Source organism: Sciurus vulgaris (genome assembly GCF_902686455.1).
Source record: "Sciurus vulgaris genome assembly, chromosome: 5".
In the NCBI taxonomy this organism is placed as follows: domain Eukaryota; kingdom Metazoa; phylum Chordata; class Mammalia; order Rodentia; family Sciuridae; genus Sciurus; species Sciurus vulgaris.
Window position 1 is genome coordinate 43,363,268 of NC_136465.1, and position 14,740 is coordinate 43,378,007.

Consider the following 14,740-nt stretch of genomic DNA (forward strand, 5'->3'; position numbering starts at 1 on the left):
GTATTTGTGGTAGTACCTTGATCTGTTTGTGAAGAGACTTCAGAGACGAAATAAGTAAAATCTCATTACAAATCAGCATTAACAGCTGGACATCCTCAATTGACTTTGAGTATAGGGATTACTAAATTGAGCCCAAATTGACTCACTGTCGATTACATTTTTCTCAAATTGTACTCAATTATGTTATTTTTAAAATAAAAATGCTGTGGATTTTTTTTCCTCCTGTTTAAAGTACCTATAATGACTTCGATTTTATCTTTTAGCTTGCAAAGCCTCTGTCCCTCTATTAGGGAAATCTCAGGGGTCCATATTTGTCCTGTTTGCTGTTGCAGCTGTGATGACAAATATAATGGTTCCTCTGGGTAAACAACCTGAGGTGGAATCAAATTATTTATACTTGAACATGAACACTTTCACTAGGGTGAATGTGTTTTCTCAAGAGGAAAGTAATTGATTAAATCATTCCTCCTGAATGCAGGTGCTCTGTATTTAATCCAATTCACACATCCCATTGACTATGTTGCTATAATTTATGTGAGGACACAACCATGTTGACTTTAAATTATTTTTCTGTTAGGACTGTAGAAATGGAGGGCTATACACTAATCATTCAAATCCTGCAGAACCATCCATCATTTCAGGCTTCAATTTTTTTAGTAGTAGTTAAAGTAGTTCGCTTAAATGATGATAATCATTGAGGACTTCATGTACATTCTGAGACAATTTCATTTGTTTTAACTTGTATTAAACAGTTTCCTATAGCATTAATCAGTTATATTTTAGGTATAATATAAAAGCAAACAAGCAATTTGTCTCTTGTAGAAATGCATTTCATTGCTTAATAGCAATAGCAAATAGCTGAAGTAACCATGCTGTCTTTTTCCAAAATTATTTTCTTTGTGAAGATAACCTGGTCAATACTATCTTTCTTATCCTGCAGCATTTTGTTTAATATTTATGGCTTTATTGTCACAAGAGGGGAAATTCCCCCCTCACATGCCTGTTCTGGCGCCCCCTTTTCCTAAATGTAGAGGCTCACCTATGTAGACAACTCAGTACCACATCAAGAAATTGGGGTTCCTTTAATTTCAGATTGTATACCTTCATTTGGCTTTACAGTGTTCCAGCTTAAAAATCTCAGTATCTTATTAGTCATGTAAACTCAGTATACATCTTATTAGTCATGTCATAGGTCTTAAGTGGTTTTGATGGGGACCTGTTTCACTTGTGTCACTTTTTTCCTTAACAAGAATTCACCTTGTTCTTTGTTAGCAGTTGTCTTACATCATTGTAAAGTCCATGTACAAAGAAGGTGAACAAAAATCGTTCTTGAGCTGCACACACACAAGCTTTCCTTATGTTGATTCTGCATAACCATTTTGGGGTTTAGCCACATACTCTACTTCTTGCCTCTATGGATGTTCTTAAAGAACTTGAACACATGCGTATGTGTCACTCCAAGGTTAGTGTATAAAGGTTTTTTTTTTAAAAATTCAACTTTCATACAATGAATATTTGATTAGGCCAATTAAGATGTTTTTAATAGTACACTTTAGGGAGCCATACATATATACTGACAGAAAAAAAGATGCAATCTAAATTCTCACAATATACTTGCTTTAATAGCTGAATAAAAACCAACAAAAGAACTGAAACTTTACAGGGTTGGTATCTGTACTTTAGTTCAGCATCAATATATTAGAACATCTTTTTTTCTTTCAATATGAATAATCACCTTTGTTGGTCAAACTATTAAGTATTAATAAATTCAGGTCAGGATCAAGCTTCTTATACTGTTAAACATTTATGATGCAACATAATAGTTTGTTTTCACAATCAAAACAGTACCAACCTTTCCGAGCAATGGGGAGCTCCTTAATGTAGTATAAACCAGGGCTTTAAGTCAATTATTAAAAAGTTCCCTTTTGGTTTAACTAGAACTATTAGAAATAAGCTAATTCAAGCTTCGCAACCCCCACCCATCTTACAATATAGAAATGCTGAATGTTGGCTATGGACAAGAACAAAAAATCTATGAACAACTGTTGCCAGTTTTTGTTTTGCTTTCACTTTCCTGAAGGAGAAAGGACAGGAAATGATTTAAAGATGTCTCTATGGGCATTGTCCAGTTTATCTATCTGGACTTTTTGCTGGTATAAGACTAATTAGAGGGTGTAAGAGATTGAGCTATTAGTCATCTTGGCCGCGTATGGTAGCACGTTCTCTACTAACATTTCAAGGGGACATTGAGGAAGGAAAAACTGGTACCATATTTCAAAGCCTCCTGCAACACTGAACGTTGTGCTAGGAAAAGCTTCATTTTCATAGTTGGATCCACAGGAGTTCTTTGGAATACCTGAATTCATTCCTTCAGTGATGTTCATTGTTCACAAGCCATTACACTACTCCAAAACAATAGCAAATGCAGTGTGGAAAAGAGAAATGGAAAGTGCACCCTTTGCACAACTATAATACAATTTCTGGTGTTCTGTAACAAAATAAGACCCTTTGTTAACAACGTGTAAAGGAAACCTGGTGGGGAACAGTTTGCTCAATTTCAGGACTTCTCTAAATGTTGACATGTATTTAATACTTTAAATAATGTCACATGATCAAATTGCTAAGATTTCAATAAAAATAGAACCTGAATTTTTATCAAGACAAGGTTAAAATATTCTGGTATCTTTGTAAAAGAATAAATGCTTAAGGGGCTGGGGTTGTAGCTCAGTGGTAGAGCACTTGCCTAGCATGTGTGAGGCACTGAGTTCGATTCTCAGCACCACATACAAATAAATAAAGGTTCATCAACAACTAATACAAATATTTTTAAACAAAGAATAAATGCTTAAGATGTATAACAGTTCTCTTCCATACAGAAGAGGAAATACATGCTAAATTGGCTATGTTTGTGGAAAAGGAGTCTAGACTGCTGAAATATTCAGGATTAAGTCAGGTGGTTTTCCATTTAGGAAGAGCAAATTCTACAGCAGGATCTTACCTAGAGATATCTGTGAAACAGACACTGCTGAAAAAATGTCACTTCAGATAAAATAATAGCAGATTAGAAAGTCTTAGTGGGTGGGCTGGCTGTACTGGGAGAAACATTTATCATGGTTTACAATGCAAGTTGCTTTTGTATGTATGTTCATAGCTTTAATAAAAAACTCATAGAGGTATCAAAATCACCACTTTCATAAGTAAATATATTACTGATAAGTTTATACTAAATTATACGACATGATTTAAGAATGAGATGACCAAGTTTACATATATTTCAAGATGGAGAAAATATGCTATTTGTAATATAATGGAGTAATGATATTTTCAATGTTGTTTTCTTAAAGCATGAATCACATCATTATTAACCTAATTTCTCATAAATATTTTATAATCCTTTGCCTTTGGTTTCCTTAGTGAAAATCATTTTTATCAAACATATGCCATATTTCCAATAGGCATCTATGAATTACAGTGTATTTGAGCTATACAGTCCATTTTTAACTATCTTCAGAATTAACTACTAACAAGTAACACATCATCTTTTCATCCCCTCTCTCAAAGACACATGTTATGACTATCTTACAGACATGGATTCTGCCAATAGTAGCTCACATAGGCTATTAGGAAAACCACATCCTTAAAGGAATTGTTCTGTTGGTGCAGAAGCAATTTCATATGGACAGCTTATGAAGACAAACAGCCACTTCATTAAGGTGTTTCAGGAGAGCAAGTCCCTGGACAAGTACTCCTTCAATGCCTCATCACTGTATTCAGAAACAAGTGTTCTTTAATTTACCTTTGGAAAAATAATCTCCTTCCTCTGCATAATACCAAAGACTTATGTAAACAAAACATTAATTCACTATTTTTTTTTTTTTAAAAAGCTGTGTTCTTTATTTGTGAACAATACCTAAATCTAGATTGCTATAAACCTAGGCAGTTGAGACACCATAGTCAAGCTACTTAGTTAACTATTTTTAAATGAAATTTTTTCTTAAATTTTATCACTTTGGTCACCATTTTAGTAAAATCTCTAAAAAAGAAGAAAAAAAATCAAAATTATCAGTTTAAAGGAGAACCATGACAGTGGATACTTAAATGTGTCTTCAAGTCTGACTTAAGCCACAACATTTTTAAAGAATAAAGTGCTTAAAATGTTTCTAAGGTTAATTTTACAAATATATGCAGAATGCAGATCTATTTGGCAATTTGTTCACTCAGGTAAAATTATACTTTATATCTAGGGAGATATACAATTACCTCCAGAAATTATCACCTCTTACAATTAAAACAAAACTGGCTTATTTACTTATGAAAACAAAGGGAACCATTACAACTTAATAAAAAACATTTTTATTTTTTTAACTTTTTTTCAAATCTGATTCTAATGTATATTGACTCACATATTTAAATAAGTACACAAAAGAGCTAAAGGGAGGAGAATTAACAATATTCTTGCAAGGTAAAAAGTTAGCTTCCAATTTGACAAGAGGAAATAACTAACTGGATCCTGTCCAGGAAAACAGCCATAATTGTGCTTTGAAGAATACCTGACTGCTTACAATTTTTAACACATCACATGCAGCTATTACCCTTAAGACTTCTAGCAGGAGCTATATAGGTTCCATTCTGGCACTTCAGGTAGTGACAAATGATCAAACATGCTTGAAGACAAAAGTAAAAATGTATCTTCTGAGATATCTTGAAGCAGATTGTCATATCAAATTCATTCGCTTAAAAAAAAAAAAACATGGAAAAGCTGCCTGCCCGTTGTTTAAAGAACTGTACTCCAAGGAGCTAGCAAATGGACCTGGCTGACCTTGGTTCTTCCATAAACACATTTCTTGTAAAAAAAATCCTTTTAGCAAGGATGAGTAATTGCAATATCTTTTACTCTGTTATCTTCTGGTCTTCTAGTTTGTGTTGGATTTTTGTTTACACTAATTACTTGACTATGTCATCTGTTTTATAGTCTCAAAATCAGTATGAAAGAAAAGTATATATTATTTTAACTGTTAACATTTACAAAACTTATACTCCACTTTTTTTTTTTTAAATGAGAACTTTTTCCTTTTTTTTTTTTTTTTAAATAGTGCATACAAGGCACAAGAGCTTATATTTATTGTAGCCAAATCTTTTGGCACCAACAAACACATCATTTTAGTTCATCTTAAACTAAATTTACAAACAGTACACCATTTAGTTTATGTTAAATTTCCAAAAGTATATGATTTTTGTATGATTTGCATAATTTAATTTTAATAGGTAGCCAAGGAAAAATACAGATTAACTGTTACAGGTTTGACGAAAGGACTCAGTAATAATATAGCTATCACTGGACCCATTGATCCATCAGGAATTCTTATCACTGTGTTCAATAGGAGAAATCATCTAACATATTTTATGCCAGGTGCAGTGGTGCACACCTGTAATTCCAGCAGCTCAGGAGGCTGAGGCAGGAGGATTGGAAGTTCAAAGCCAGCCTCAGTAATTTAGCGAGGCCCTAAGCAACTTAGTGAGAACCTATTCAAAACAAAACAAAAATGGGGCTGGAGATTGGCTCAGTGGTTAAGCACCCCTGGGTTCAATCCCTGGTACTGAAACACAGACAAAGAATAACAACAAAATATTTATAAAAGCTAACCTGAAAAGAGAATGTTATAAACCAATCTTCATAATTGTTATTGTAGATTTCCCCACATTTAAGTTTAGAAAAGATGAAAATGTATTTCTTATGTAATAGAAATACTTTGCAGAACATTGTATTAGTTCTGATAACAGCTTTCTAACTAATTGCTTTATCAGTGGACCCAAGGTTCAAAGTTCACACTTACTTTCCAGCAAGGAATAAAGGGTGGAATTAGATTTAAAGTCTGGCAGAAATGGATGTTGATCTTTAACTGTAGGCCACTAGCACTTTATAGTAGATTCATTGTTATTACAGTTCACTCAGTCTGAAGCCAGATTCACATTAGAGGAGGGGGAAAAAGTCTTACTTCTTACCTTCTCTTTCTTAAAGGGAACTAATATGAATAAAACCTATCATTACGTGATTTAAAATCTTTTAAATCTTAGAAGATATTAGTCTCAATTTTCTGAATCAGGAAATCAGATTATCAATGGGGTTTTTATGTGAAAAACTGTGCAAACCAAGTATTTGGGTGAAAAGTGACCCATTAATTTATTCCCAGTTTTTAACAGAAGATATTTCCCCATTGATTTATAAACCACAATTACTTTTAATACTTAATGTTAGTTGTAACATTTGTATATTGAATCAAAAATATGTTATGCCTTAAGCAACAGCTTGGAAAGAACTAATCAATTAATATTCTGCATATCCAGAGCTGGAGATGTAACCCAGTGGTAGAGCACTTGCCTAGAATGTGCAAAGCCCTGGGTTCAATCCCCAGCACCACAAAGCAAGCAAACAAACAAAATTTCTGCATATCCAGCCAAAGGAATATAGAAGCTGCTGTCCAATGGCACCTTTCTGTGGAAAGCCTCTTCCATACTTCTGCAGCATTGGTACCTTGAAATGACACAGAAAACATGACACTATTGAGTTAACTATAAAAAATGAAATCCAACAAAAGAAACAATTCAAAAAATCGACAAAACAAAAAGTTGGTTCTTTGAGAAAGTAAACAAAATACACAAATCCTTAGCCTCACTAACGAAGAGAAGAAGAGAGAAAACTCAAATTACTAAAATTCCTGGTGAAAAAGGAAATATCATGACAGATACCACTGAGATACGAACATAATGAGAAGCTACTTCGAAAATCTGATTCCAACAAAATAGAAACTACCAAAGACATTGACAAATTTCTAGAGACATATGCTCCTCACAAACTGAACCAGGAGGACATACACAATTTAAACAGATCAAAATCAAGCAATGAAATAGAAGAAGCCATTAAAAACCTACCATCCAAGAAAAGCCCAGGACCAGACGGATTCTCAGCGGAGTTCTACAAGACTTTCAAAGAAGAACTCATTCCAATACTTCTCAAAGTATTTCAGGAAATAGAAAAGGAGGGTACCCTACCAAACTCATTCTATGAAGCTAATATCACCCTCATACCCAAACCAGGAAAAGACACATCAAAGAAAGAAAATTTTAGACCAATATCCATGATGAATATAGATGTGAAGATCCTTAACAAAATATTGGCAAACTGTATCCAAAAACATATTAAGAAAATCGTGCACCACAATCAAGTGGGGTTCATCTCTGGAATGCAAGGATGGTTTAACATCCGTAAATCAATAAACGAAATCCATCATGTCAATAGACTTAAGGATAAGAATCATATGGTTATATCAATTGACGCAGAAAAAGTGTTCGACAAAATACAACACCCCTTCATGCTCAAAACACTGGAAAAAACAGGGATAGTAGGAACATACCTGAACATTGTAAAGGCTATTTATGCTAAGCCCATGGCCAACGTCATTCTTAATGGCGAAAAACTGAAACCATTCCCTTTAAAAACAGGAACAAGACAGGGATGTCCTCTTTCACCACTTCTATTCAACATTGTCCTCGAAACTCTAGACAGAGCAATTAGGCAGACTAAAGAAATTAAAGGGATACGAATAGGAAATGAGGAACTTAAGGTGTCACTATTTGCTGATGACATGATTCTATATTTAGAGGATCCAAAAAACTCCTCCAGAAAACTGCTAGACCTCATCAATGAATTCAGCAAAATAGCAAGCTATAAAATCAACACCCATAAATCTAAAGCATTTTTATACACAAGAGACGAAACAGCTGAAAGGGAAATGAGGAAAACAACTCCATCTGCAATAGCCTCAAAAAAAATAAAATACTTGGGAATCAATCTAACCAAAGAGGTAAAAGATCTCTACAATGAAAACTTCAAAACATTGAAGACAGAAATTGAGGAAGACCTTAGAAGATGGAAAGATCTCCCACATTCTTGGATAGGCAGAATTAATATTGTCAAAATGGCCATACTACCAAAAGTGCTATACAGATTCAATGCAATTCCAATTAAAATTCCAATAATGTACCTTACAGAAATAGAGCAAGCAATCATGAAATTCATCTGGAAGAATAAGTAACCCAAAATAGCTAAAGCAATCATTAGCAGGAAGAATGAAACATGGGGTATCGCAATACCAGAACTTCAACTATACTACAAAGCAATAGTAACAAAAACAGCATGGTATTGGCACCAAAATAGACAGGAAGATCAGTGGTACAGAATAGAGGACACAGACACAAACCCATATAAATACAATTTTCTCATACTAGACAAAGGGGCCAAAAGTATGCAATGGAGAAAAGATAGCCTCTTCAACAAATGGTGCTGAGAAAACTGGAAATCCATATGCAACAGAATGAAACTAAACCCCTATCTCTCACCCTCTACCAAACTCAACTCACAATGGATCAAGGACCTTGAAATCAGACCAGAGACCCGGCATCTTATAGAAGAAAAAGTAGGTCCAAATCTTCACCTTGTTGGCTTAGGATCAGACTTCTTTAACAGGACTCCCATAGCACAAGAAATAAAAGCAAGAATCAATAACTGAGATAGATTCAAACTAAATAGCTTTCTCTCAGCAAAGGAAACTATCAGCAATGCGAAGAGAGAGCCTACAAAGTGGGAGAATATCTTTGCCACTCATACTTCAGATAGAGCACTAATTTCCAGAATATATAAAGAACTCAAAAAACTCTACACCAAGAATACAAATAACCCAATCAACAAATGGGCTAAGGATATGAACAGATGCTTCACAGAAGATCTACAAGCAATCAACAAACATATGAAAAAATGTTCACCATCTTTAGTAATAAGAGAAATGCAAATCAAAACTACACTAAGATTCCATCTCACCCCAATTAGAATGGCAATTATCAAGAATACAAGCAACAATAGGTGTTGGAAAGGATGTGGGGAAAAAGGTACACTCATACATTGCTGGTGGGGCTGCAAATTAGTGCAGCCACTCTGGAAAGCAGTATGGAGATTCCTTAGAAAACTTGGAATGGAACCACCATTTGACCCAGCTATCCTACTCCTCGGCCTATACCCAAAGGACTTAAAATCAGCATACTAAAGAGATACAGCCACATCAATGTTCATAGCTGCTCAATTCACAATTGCCAGACTGTGGAACCAACCTAGATGTCCTTCAACTGATGAATGGATAAAGAAACTGTGGTATATACAATGGAATATTACTTAGCCATGAAGAATAATAAAATTATGGCATCTGCTGGCAAATGGATGAAGTTGGAAAATATCATGCTAAGTGAGATAAGCCATTCTCAAAAAACCAAAGGATGAATGATCTTGCTGATAAGCGGATGATGACACATAATGGGGGGTGGGAGAGGGGCAAGAATGGAGGAAGGAGGGACTGTATAGAGGGAAAAATGAAATCCAAACTAACCACCTCATTGTTTGTTGCAAAAACATACATTCCTTTTTCTTCTATGCCAGAAAGCTTGGTAGATGTGTTTTTGAACACAGACCCTAGATCAATGTTTCTCAAACGTCAATGTACACATACAAGAGAAGATCTTATTAAAGTTTAAAAAAATGCAGATCCTGATTTGGTAGGTCCAAGGTAAGACCCAAGGTTCCAGGTAATGCCACTGCTGCTCATTTGGGGCCACAATTTGAGTGGCAGGGTTTCGTGTTGTTAGTTTTGCATGTGCTTGAAGTCAAATAGAGTTTAGGAGTGAGGAGTTGGAAGGGAGATTTAAGGAAATAAATTTGAAACTTCATATACATAAAAACACAGCACTTTTTAATTTGTATTGTATTGGGCAAGCTAAATTTAATCTATTTTTTTAGCACTACTATGGGTTTAGGCACATTATACTATCTGGAAACTATGATAAACTAAGCAATTTTTTACTAAAAAGCCATAGATTGGGCTGGGAATGTAGATCAGTGTAGAGTACTAGAATGCTTCCTTAGCCTGCACAAAGCCCTGGATTCAAGCCCCCAGAACTGCAGCATTTTAAAAAAAAGGAGAAAAAAGTCACAGAATATGAACAAAAAAGTTCATTTTGTAATATTAATTAAGTACATCAATATTAGATGTCAACATTCAATATAAGTGTGTATTAAATGAATAGAAGTCTAAGATATAATGCAAGAAAACTTTTTTTTAAGTCTAGTGTTTACTAACTACCTTAGGACAATTTAATTTAAAAAATCGTTATTGCCAATAATTATATCTACTGAATGAACAACATTATATCAGAAAATCACTTGGTAATGTTTTGGGAGCTAGTCAGTTCATTCATGCTGCCATTTGTATTATAACTACTAATTTCATATTTTCCTAATAAAATCAAACTTCAATGAGATTTTTAATATCAATGTTGTCTGATTACTTATCTGTCAAATATTTATTGAGAACCTATATATGCCTAGCACTGTGCAAGGTGTTGGGTATAGCAATGAACAAATCCAACACTAGTCTGTGTGAAAATACTGTGAAGTCTAAATGACTTACATACAATATTGCCATGTAAAAAAAATGCAAAATATTTAACACAAAGAAAAAGTTTGTAATGACACTGGCCTCACAAAAAAATGAATCATTATAACTAATTATATAACTAATGATGCAACATACTAAAAAATCCTGTAAAATTTTGTTTTACAGAACATAGTTCTATAAAATATTTTATTTGTGGTATTTGCTAGTAGTTCATATTTGTTCATTCATAGTTGCACTCTAAGAATTATTTCCAGAATTTAATAATGTCTTATTGCTATGTAACCAAATTCAGAAGATTAAATTTTCACTATCCTAACCACAGTTATGATCAGTCTGATCAATGGTAACATCAGACATTTAGAGCTGATCCTGATCTTCCCCAAATCAAAACACTTAACTCAAAAATTACCAGGTTTGAAAAGAACTAAGAAAGAAAAAAAAGAAAAAAAAATTACCAGATTTGTATCTTGTTATTAATTACATTACTTCCTGACATCCAGGAAGGACTTTGACACAATTTTGTTTTAGGTGCTAATTGCTTGCTTCTCTTAAACTTTAGGATTCTAGACTGCAGTTTTGTAAACAGAATCATCTCAACTGCAATGTTTGATATCTTATATTGTGTTTATTACAAAAGTATATAGTTGTTATGTTTGTTTAGATGTTTATGGCTTCATTCCAAAGGTTCCCCTCATTTTCCTTTTTTTACTTATTATAAGTTCATAAATGGATTAGGTTTCAAGAAAAGTGACTTGGAACAACGAGTCTAAAAAAAAACTACAGTTTAAAGAAAATGATTTGGAGTGCCTATACTTTACATCTATGAGGTCCTACTGTGAGTAAATGGGGATGACAGGTGTTTGTGCTAATAAGATACAATCATCTTATACTTGGACCCAGTGAGATTCTGTTAATGGATAGTCAAAGATATGACAACTGTGTATCCTGAAGGTTAGAAAAAAATAAAGATGATAAATTCTCTGATCCCATGAAATGTCAAGCAATGTTTATGTAAATGTAAAGAGTTGACCCCTGCCATTAAATGCATTAATATATAAATAACTTTTTCATTGGCTTATTTCTATTACTTTATCAAATTAACCTAAAGTGAAGTTCATTGTCCAGAGGCTGGATGATTAATGTAATCTCCCAGGTCAAATAAAACATTGTGCATGCAAAAATAAAGAATATTTATGGGAAAAAATAACTCTAATAAAATTTAAAAATCGTCAAAAATATAAAACATAACAATAAAGGGGAAACTTACTTTACTTTTATAAAGTGTGAATTTATTTTGCCTGAAGAGTTAAGTCTCATTCTCCATGGTTAATGCAGGATTGCTCATACCTTAAAGAAAGAAAATAAATGAACATTTTGGGTTGGTTTTGAATGAAGAGGCAGAGAGATGTTTATTCACCTATGAATAATTCCCAAGAATACTTGCAAAAATGCCCTATAAATGGTAAGGAATGCTGGTGAGGTGACTTCTAGAAGCACAAGCACAGGCACTTGCACACTGTCCAATGTCAGTCAGAGGCCAGGATTTCTTCCCCCACCACACGCACACACACAGACATCAAAAACAGAGCTAGACTGATGAGGAAGAAAGAGAACAAAATGATGAAAGTTATATTAAACTGCTCCCATCAAATTTCCTCACCTACCTACCTCCTTCTATCAAACCAATCTTTAAGTCCTTTCTCATCTCATCCTTCTCATCTTATCCTTCTGGCTTTTCTTCCTTTCTTTACATTATCCTTTAAACTAGTTTCTCAATTCATTCATCAAACTAACAGAAAAATTAATGTCAATACCAAATAATTAATAGCATAGAAAAAAATCAAGAAATCATTTCCAAGTTTATGTAGACTATACAGTAGAACATGTATTTCTTCTGGAAGAAAGGGAACACTTTGTCACTCTTTCAAACAATTGACCCCCAACTCTTCATCACTTCTTTGCCTCTAAGGAAAGTGATACACTCAAAGGGCAAATAGGTGTCATCAATTTTTGTCAAGGCAATATCTAGCCCTTCCTACAGACTGGAAAGTAAAATGGCAGGTTAAGGGGGACCAAATTATGAATACTCAGATCTCGAGAATCTTCAGAGGGCACATATAGTCTTCAAACATAAGCTCTTTAAAGAAAATCCTCTGATTTTAGGAGAATGTGACTGATTATGTATTAAATAATGATGAGAATTTTCACTCAGGACTCTTTGCTTCTCACTATCACTAAATCCCAAAGAGATTTCAAGTAAATCAGTAAACACTTTAAAGTACAATGAACCAAGTTCAGGCAGCATGTGAGTTTGAAAAAAAAGGACTAGAAATGAAGAAGAAAATGTCTGAAGAATTGCTAAAATTAACCAATCTGGAGATTTCCTGGCCAATAGTGGCTTAGTTGTGGGTGTATGGTTTTGTAGTCATTCTAGGGACACGACACACCTGCACTACAATCACCTCACTTAATATTTACCAACCCTGAGAAACAGGTAGTACTTTAAAGATAAGAAAGCTAAGCCCAAAGGAAGTTAGATCATAACAAATATCACACGCTAACAGATGTTCAAATTGGGACTTGTAAACTAAGTTTGACTTCAAAGCCTTGATTGTTCTTTGCTTATTAAAAAAGTAATCAAAAGATTAAAATCAACAATAACAAAAGAAATGTGTATGAGATATGAAGAAATTACAGGCAGTTTAAGTTATGGTAATTATGTAGTCATTTTACTTAGATATTGTAAAATTGAAGAGAAATCTTAGAGTAAAAAACAGAACTGCATAATTAATTTAAGGTACTTTTCAGAAGATATTTTATGACCTCCGAGTTCACTGCATTTTTTCATTGTTATCCTTTGTATTTTGAATTTACTACTATCATTTTGTTTAAAAACCAAGCAGTGATGAAGATTTGGTTCTTTAAACTGGAAAAAAATAATCTATAAAATGACTTTGTACTTACAGATATTAATCAAAGTAACTCACAAATAGTTCTTTCAAAATTATTCTAAAATGTATACTTATGTTTATAAATACACATTTATATATACTTATAAATACACACATAAATATTAAATTAATAAAGTTCTGTAAGCAAATAGTGAGATTTTTCACCAATATCCCCTTTTAAAACTAAAACATATTTTAAAAATAGCTAAATAAGCACACTCTTACCAGCTTTGCCTTTTCCTGGGTTTGTGCTGCTCTCTGTCCAAGACTGAGAATCAGTAAGAAGATGGCTCTGGGACTCTCTCAATGGCTTTGCAGGAAATTGATGGTTTTCAGAACTGATAAATAATAATCATCATCACATGTTAATTCTTGGTAGTATTCTTGAATATTTCTCAAAGTATTGAACTCAAGCCACTTGTAATGTAAGATGATTTTAGGATGTATCCAAGATAATTTGGAGACTACAAGTCCTTAAAGGATACTGACTCACAACGAGAAAAATGTTGTCTTCGGTCTCCTTTCATTCTTCTAATTATAGTAAGATGATAATCTCTAACCTTTGAATATTTCCATTATTAATACAGAGAATACTGCTTAACCTCAGATTTTAGCAAGTAAGGAATCTAATTAGAACTTAATAATATCATTTTTTAATATATATATTTTTAGTTGTAGGTGGACACAATACCTTTATTTTATTTTTATGTGGTGCTGAGGATCAAACCCAGTGCCTCACATATTCCAAGCAAACGTTCTACCACTGAGCCACAACCCCAGCTCCAATAACATCACTTTTATTATTAATTTTATTCTATTTCCAGCAAATTGTAATAGTTTATTTATGACAGTGATATAAAGTTTGATTGAAAAATAAGCTTAAGTACTAACTTAAAGAGGTATATTACACAAAAATATTAGTTTTGTTATGTGTAAATATGGAAAAATAATTTTGAGAAAAACTGTGGCAGTGTTTCTAAAGTGACCTAAATGATATTGAACAAAGAATTCTCTTCCTCCCTATATACAAATGTGAACACTATCTTGCAGGAATACTGAAAACATCTGACTTTACCAGGTCTTAATTTGGGGAGTGAAAGGTCTTCGAAGAATTTCCTCTGAAACTTAAGTTTTAAAGTTTAGGTAGACCTGCCTCATATCAACATGTTGTATCATGTTGGAAAATATACATAAAATAATATTTCACTTGGGAAAAATTCTTGGTATAGAAAGTATTAGCAAAATTTAAGTACCCTGAAATAGAAATTATAATAATATTTAAAAACCTAC

General features: G+C 33.3%; 1 protein-coding gene across 1 annotated transcript in view; it reads right to left on the reverse strand.

Annotated features, from left to right (window-relative positions):
• Nucleotides 1-1,523: 1,523 nt before the first annotated feature.
• Nucleotides 1,524-14,740, reverse strand: part of ZDHHC2 (zDHHC palmitoyltransferase 2) — a 67,910-nt gene continuing 54,693 nt past the window's right edge. The window contains exons 11-13 of the mRNA XM_079142767.1: nt 13,676-13,788; nt 11,767-11,846; nt 1,524-6,532 (exon numbers count right to left, since the gene is read on the reverse strand). Of these exons, the coding sequence (XP_078998893.1) occupies nt 11,806-11,846; nt 13,676-13,788 (154 nt within the window). The 3' untranslated portion in view covers nt 1,524-6,532; nt 11,767-11,805. The remainder of the gene's footprint in view (nt 6,533-11,766; nt 11,847-13,675; nt 13,789-14,740) is intronic.